A 7,571-nucleotide genomic window follows, 5' to 3' on the forward strand; every position below is an offset into this window, starting at 1 on the left:
GCTCTTCGAGTAGACATTCTTTTCTCAAGATATCCCCATTAATTTGTGGCAGACTGCTTTGGATCAGCCTGGCAGTCTGAGGCTCTCCCTGCCTACCTACGCTCCCGCTTTTATCTATCACAGGAGTCATTTTGAAAACAACAACAAAAGAAACTTCTTTTACTCTAACATCCATCTTAGCATCAGCTTCCCAAGGGACCAACCCACATATTGACTTTAGCATCTGATGAAATTTTAATGACACCCTCCATTGACACCTGGCTTTCAAACTCGAGAACCTGCATACCAGAGACAGAAAGATTCTCTTCCTCAAAGCTGTTGCCTCCTTTCCTTCATCAAGACACAGGCACACCAATGAGGAGACACGTACCCTGTCCAGGATTTCCACAATGGTCAAATTACACAAGTAATTATATATTTCAGATAAATTATATATTTCAGATAATGAAATAAAAGGTGGGAAAGTCTGGTAGAAAAACTGTAACCTAGTCAGCATAGAAATCTATACATAAGGAAACATTCATTAGATCTGCAAATATTTATTGAGCATCTGCCAAAGGATAGACTTTCTTACAAGGGACAGGGGCACAAGGATGTGCTTGACAGAGTCCCTAATTTCCTGGCGCACTTATTCAAATTCATTGAGAAAGCCTTCTGACCCTTCACTGAAAGTAGAAATCAAAACTACGATCACAGAGAAGGATCCTAAAGAGTGTGTTGTGCAAATGCCAGTCTGATGTCTTTTCCCTCTTCCCACCCTCAAATTTCTGCAGCATCCCTGCCATTTATAGTCTACATTATCAAGAAATATTTCATTACGCTTATAGTGCTCTGAAGCCAATTCATAAAATTTGCAAGGGGAGTTCAAAAAAAGCAAGCTCAGCAATATTTGGGGACTTTTAAAAATGATGACACAGCTGACCTATTGGAGACAAAGGCGGTGGGAGGGCCCTCACTGGCATAAATAAATAGAAGTCCCCGTGCTCAGAGCCCACAGTTTAGACCCAGAGCTGAAGTCTGAACTCCACCTTGAGGCAGAATGAGGTTCACCCTGGGATCTCTGCTTCTCATGCTGCTGGTCTGCAGCCTCCCTGCTGTCCATGGTGAGAACTTTCACTTACCTTGTCATTGTGCTTTGTGCAGAAATAGTCTTCAACCATTTCTTTCTTTTTCTTTTTTAATTAGAAAATGGGGAGCAATATGACTGGGGGGGATACTACTCAACTGCTCCTAGGTTTCTAAAAGTAAGGTGCTTAGAGATTTAACTCTTAGAGGCTAGAAGCATGTAACATTAAGATTCTTATCCATAGAGGGAAATACTGAAATCCAGTGTCCATGAGACTTATACTTGGTTTATCTATTCCTGGTCTTTTTCAGATTCAGCTCTGCTACAACTAATTCTTTCTGTGTATATATTCTTTGCTCTGCCTTTCAATGCTACCCCTTATGACTAAACCATTTATAAGGTTTAAAGATAATTGACCTCAACTGGTTGGTCTCCTGCAGGGAATGTTTGGCACAATTCTATACCGCTAGGCTTTGACATGAGCCATTGTAAGCACAACACGGGTACTTCAGTCCATGCTTTCTGCAAAGAAGCAAACTTCTAAGTCTAAATTGGGTGACTGTGTTTGCATAAATAGATAAATATCTAATTGAAATTGTATGTTTTTATATAGCTGAAGAAATCCGAGGCATGTACAGAATGATATACTCTGCTCAGGTGTAAAAGACCAATTTTTGTTCTTAAGGTACAAGGAATTGTTTTTCAATTTTAATTTGCTTCACATGCTATTTTTATTCTTCAAGACCTTTGCCTTCCTTTACTCCATAAAGCTTTCCCATTACCCTGGCAAGTTCCTCTATTATGCATCCCATCTTGGGTGTAAAATACAATGTTCTGTGACATTTCAGTCTTTGTTCATTGGTTTTCTCCTCCAAACTAAAAATGCCTTGGGAGCCAGGTCTCTTTTATTTGGGGTGAAGCATGTCAAGCATGGTGGTAGGCAATAAGTTTAAAGAGGGTGGAATTCATTAAAATACCTGAAATAGATTACTTATGAAAGTATCTAGTACTAATGACCTAGATTACTTATAAAAGTATCTAGTACTAATGACCTGTGTTGTGAATAAAAATAATCTTGAGTTTTTATTATTGGCCTTTGGTTGGTAATGATTTGCAACATATGGAGGACCAGCATATTATACAAAAACAAAAAATATCTTCCATGTAAGTTCCTCAGAGAGACGGGGGAGAGGGGTTGGTTTGAACATGATAAGAACAAGAACTCTGTTACAGCTTCTTATTGCTCTGGGGACACTGTAAGGAATTCATATCTTTGGTTTTTATGTGTTTGGAGGGAAGATCAGTTGACTTTACACTGTATTAATTAAACTGAGTTTTAAGTCCCCGTAGTGGTGGTTCTTAAATTTTATTATTTAGATAATTACCTGAGCACCAGTAAACACTACTAATTTCAATAAGTGTTATGTTTTTAGAAAGCTAATTTTATTTTTAAGATTTTGGTAGACAATATTTGAAAATAAACCAAGACAGGCAGAAATACACAAACTAAAAGCATCTGGGTGAAAGCGCTGACTTAAAATTTTTAAATCTTCAAATGCTCTGTATGAAAGATTAGTAATTAAATTCAAATTATACCAAAGGGATTAAAATATCTGATTGTGTTTGCAGGTGTTCTGGAGGCCTACAACACAAATTTAAAGTGTAAATGCATCCAAGAGATCTCAGGCATTATCCCCATCCAGCTCATTGAAAGGCTTCAGATCTTCCCTCCTGGGAATGGGTGCCCAAAAAGAGAAATCATGTAAGTTGCAGGAGAAAAATGTATGTTATTCTATTCTCCCCATGAAAATCAGATCAAATCTGGGAAACGAACAAAGGGTTATGGAAGGGGAGGCCGGGGCGGGGGGGAATGGGGTGACCGGGTGACGGACACTGAGGAGGGCCCTTGATGGAATGAGCACTGGGTGTTATACTATATGTCGGCAAATCAAACTTAAATTAAAAAAAAGACACACACACACAAAAGAAAATCAGATCAAATGTTTCCATATAGTATTTTTTAAAAGATTTTATTTATTTATTCATGACAGACACAGAGAGAGAGAAAAAGAGAGAGAGGCAGAGGGAGAAGCAGGCTCCAGGCAGGGAGCCTGATGTGGGTCTCCAGGATCACACCCCGGGCTGAAGGCGACGCTAAACCGCTAGGCCACTGGGGCTGCCCAACCATATAGTATTTTTTAAGTACTGTTGACACACAATATTGCATTAGTTTCAGGTATACAGCATAGTATTCTTACGCAAGAATCTCAAAGTGATTTACTTTGAGAGTTGCTAACAATTCTCAAGATAATAATAAGACTCAGTAATATTAAGTACCTACTTTGCAGGGGTCCTGAGCTAAGTGCTTTGTGCACATTCACCCATCTTAGTCCTTTAACAGCCCAATTAAGTTATGTCTACTGTTATCACTCCTCTATAGAAGCAGAAACTGAGACTTAGGGAGGTTAACTAAGGCATATCACTAGAAAGGGACAGAACCAGGACTCTGCCAGGTGTTACCCCATCAAGCCTCTTCTCTCCTCTACCAAATTCAAATTGCCAGCAGAAGTAAACACTTTGTTCCCCAGAAGTTAAAGAGCAAGAAAATAAGTATCCACAACAGTTCTTAGTCCAAACATCTGTTTTATAGAAGTGTCCTTTAGCTTTAAGATCATCTTTGATTGAAGAGTTAGGCTAAGGGGACAGTAATGATTGCAAGAAATTCAGTAGGTATTTTCTTTTACTGAAATGTTGTTTCTGTGACCCTTCCTTTTCAGTACTTTAGAGCAATCTGTTGATACTTCTATCATAGCACTTGGCACATCAAATGAGAATTTACACATTGCATATAAGGCCCCTAGTAAAATGTCCAGCACAGTAATAAATCACAGTAATAAATGTAATAAATGTTTAGTAAATGTTAGCCGTGATTATTATAGCATCACCATATTGAAGTAATCAGGTTTGTGGTTCTCTCTCTCTCTCTCTCTCTCTCCTTTCACTCCCACCACAAAATAAGTTCTCTATAGACAGGGATCAGATTTATTTGTTTCTCTCCTCCCAGTGCTTTATCCCTTACCTAGCATAGAATAGAGGTACAAGCAATGCTGGATTGTTACACTTAATATTTTAAATAAAGCCTATAGATCTTTTGTGTATCACTACTTGGAACTTTGATTTCTCCTTCCTATATCTATCATGAACCATATTGTCACCACCTGTGACAACACCTTGAAGTATTAGTTAAAGCATCTTTCTTAGGGCATCCCTGACTTCATTTTCATTAACAGCTCTTCCTTTGGACTTCTTTAGACTTTTGATACATTTGTAAGCAACTGCTTTTTGTTTGTTCCATTTTGCTATGAATCTTTCTTGCACTAGTTGTATTCAACTTATAAAAAAGAAATGTGGGATTCTAAAAATATGTATGAAAATTTTTCATTAAAAAGGCATTATACTTTTCCTAATGTCTTCACCAATAAAGGTTCTAACTAAATTTGATTTTAAATCTTCTCACCAAATTTGTTTCTGAATTTTAATCAGATATGGAAACAAAACCTGGAAATTATGAGAAACTCATAACAATCGGATAAAAATATTATGAGTTCAGATGGTCAGAAATCTATTTTCCATCATAAACTTAGAAACTGAATTGGAAGGTTCAGCTCAAGAATCTAACAGTGCTATGATCTCTGACCTCTCTAAGATCCATTTAGTAGGGTAGAGTTTCAAAGCTAGATGGGTGGATCCTTGCTATCTGTTATTTCATAACTAAGGTAAATATGAAGAAATTGTTTTGTTCAAAGTCCATCCCGTTAGAGAGTTGAGTGTCCCAGATTGCTATACCTGGGAGACCTCATGTCTTCCACTGCAGATAAAACATTTGGCACCGTGTCCAGCACTGATAACCATTCAGATTCTGCCCATGTAGATTGGTGGCTAAAAGTGTGGGTTCTGGAGGCAGGTAACCTTCATTTGGATGCTGCTCTACCATTGCATTTGTTGTGTAGTTTTGGAAAAGTTATTTAAATTCTCTAAACCTCAAGTTTCTCATATGAATGCAAGGAAATAATAGTTCTCTTGTACAGGATTTGTGTGAAATTGAGATAATTTATGTTACCTGCTGAGCATAGCAATTGACACACTATAAGCACCTGATCAATATTAGCTATTAATTATTGTTGTTGTTTTTGTTGTTGTTGAATCTCTTACAGCAGTGAAAGACTAACTAGAGGTTCAACAAAATGCAAATGTCGCTCTCCTACATTAAATTTCATTGAATTTTTTTTCAAATAAAATTTTCTCAAGAGAGTGTTTTCTATAATTTATTTTGTTCTCCCAAGCTCAATGGACAAATACATTTTGAAGATATTGTGATATAGATTTCAAAGTGAGCCAATCTTGGAGTCAGCTATTTGGTCCACCTCCAATTCATGTAAAGACTGTCAGCAAAGCATTAACCCCTGACATGTGAGATTCTATAAACTTCATCTTCAGCTCCACTGGTTCACACACGACCATTCTGCAAATGGTGTTTTCCTCATTCCTCAGATTTCACACTGTAAATCACATACTTCAGATGCTAAACTGCCCACCTCCAATTTCACTTCATCCAGGAATATTTTTATACTTAACTCTCTTTAAGTGTAGGATTGACTAAAATATAACGATGCTTTATTTTTATTTTTGTTTCTTTTCCCCCAGAGTTTGGAAGAAGAATAAGTCAGTTGTATGCTTGAACCCTCCCATCAAATGGACACAAAAACTAAACAAAATATTACAGAAGTAAGTCAGGCATAACATGGGCTTTCAGATTCCAATATGTACTGAAGGTTTTCCCTTTAATGGGCAAAGTGGAGGCAATTTTATATTTATGAGAAATTCCTAAGGCAAATACCTTTTTTCACTATTACTTTTCAAATGAGTAAGGGTAACCAATTTCAGTAGCTCAATAAACTAAATTGGGAGCCAATAGGTACAATATTCCTTTTTTGACATCTTTAAGGAAAAGCCAGTTTCTAGTAAGACTTTCTCTAAACATAAGTCTCTTGTTTTTGTTTTTTTTACAGAAAAAATGCTACTTCAACTCAACCAGCTCCAGTGCTGAAGAAAAGAATCAACTGATGCCAATATCCTCACTAAGGACACCTGTATTCCACCCTGAACCTGCTCTAGGTTTTAGTTTTGTATTTTGATGAATCTTTCCAAGAAAAAGAACTTCCCCATATAAGCAAGCATGAAAATGCATGTAAAAATAGCCCTACAGAAGCTGATGGGGTCAAGTTGGGATTTTTAAAAAATATAGTACCCTGTATACTTGGGCTTTGCATTCTTATTCATCATGGAGGAAAGTTTCTTTGAGGATAGTTGCTTAGTAATAAGTCACATAGGTTTCTTTTAATAGTTTACCTATTGTTTAGTGCTAAATTCTCCTAGAAGATGAGGGAATAAAAAATTAAACCTCAAATATGAAGATGTGGCTTGAGTTAAGAAGGACATGATGGAATTCACTTCAATCATTTTACAAGAAAAGTAGACATCCATCGGGGACTTGAAACTTGCCTAGGAAACCCATAGAACTTTATGAGACAGAGGTCTCTCATAGCAGAGATCTTCCATTTGAAAGCTCACTATTGAGAGAAATGGGGTCCTACCTTTAAAGAGTTCTTTTATGAAATTTACTGCCATAGACAAAAATAAATAACACTCAATTGATCCCCAGAGTTAAGTTCACAGAATATTCATGAACAGCATTTAAAAGCTGATATTCAGGTGTACTCATACATTTGCTTTGATGAACTTTTTTTACTCACATCTTTTGCAAAAACTTTTTTTCTTAGTCTCTGGTACCTGATTCTTTAATGCTTATTAATCTAATGCTATTCAATAAACTTGAGTAAACATTTTACTTAATTATGAGCAACTCATTCTTAATGGAGCATTTGCTCAAATTTAGATATTCTCTGACTCATCACAATGAAAAGTAGGATTTCATCATATTAGTTTTCATTTGCATGATGCTTGTCTTTTACAGATGATCTAAATTATGTGGTGACAGATAAGTAAAGTTATTCCTGATATAACACAGTGGGAAAATGCTTGACTATGAGAGCCTCTTTTCCTTGATATACTTATCATTATTTCCACGAGAAATTTCCAAACTTACCAAAACCTACTTTCACTGTCTTATAATATTGATTCTCAAAATCTCCAATGTTTCCTTTGACAATGTTTTGCACTGGATTTGATGAACAGAAGAAGCAGATCCTTAAACCCCCAACCTCCATCCTCTCCTTCCCTGGATGCAGCCTGTCTGTCCCATCAGGGCTGGGCTCTCCCAGTGGGCTGAGCTCTGCTGTCCTAGTACCCCTCATTCCCTTTGCCACTTTAGGGGGTCCATTCCAGCACACCCAGGCTTGAAGCTATACCTGGCTCCCACTTTTATTTTTCTTTTTATTTATTTATTTTTATTAAATAGATTTCTTGGATGGGAGTAAAGAGAACC

The 7,571-nt window shown here is 36.9% G+C and overlaps 1 protein-coding gene across 1 annotated transcript; it reads left to right on the top strand.

Annotated features, from left to right (window-relative positions):
- The first annotated feature begins 961 nt into the window (after window positions 1–961).
- CXCL13 (C-X-C motif chemokine ligand 13) lies at window positions 962–6,979 on the top strand. Its single transcript, XM_077882600.1, has 4 exons — window positions 962–1,103; window positions 2,696–2,828; window positions 5,771–5,851; window positions 6,136–6,979. Exons 1-4 carry the CDS (start codon window positions 1,040–1,042, stop codon window positions 6,188–6,190), a joined length of 333 nt encoding a protein of 110 aa, XP_077738726.1. The 5' UTR covers window positions 962–1,039; the 3' UTR covers window positions 6,191–6,979.
- Window positions 6,980–7,571: the final 592 nt, after the last annotated feature.

The sequence above is a fragment of the Canis aureus genome, chromosome 33, assembly GCF_053574225.1.
Source record: "Canis aureus isolate CA01 chromosome 33, VMU_Caureus_v.1.0, whole genome shotgun sequence".
NCBI lineage: Eukaryota > Metazoa > Chordata > Mammalia > Carnivora > Canidae > Canis > Canis aureus.

What these genes read in the sequence shown, in the direction of transcription:
- CXCL13 (XM_077882600.1), top strand. Translation starts at nt 1,040, where the DNA reads ATGAGGTTCACCCTGGGATCTCTGCTTCTCATGCTGCTGGTCTGCAGC. An exon ending in CAGCCTCCCTGCTGTCCATG is followed by an intron (nt 1,104 to 2,695) that starts GTGAGAACTTTC and finishes TTGTGTTTGCAG; the next exon opens with GTGTTCTGGAGGCCTACAAC. An exon ending in TGCCCAAAAAGAGAAATCAT is followed by an intron (nt 2,829 to 5,770) that starts GTAAGTTGCAGG and finishes CTTTTCCCCCAG; the next exon opens with AGTTTGGAAGAAGAATAAGT.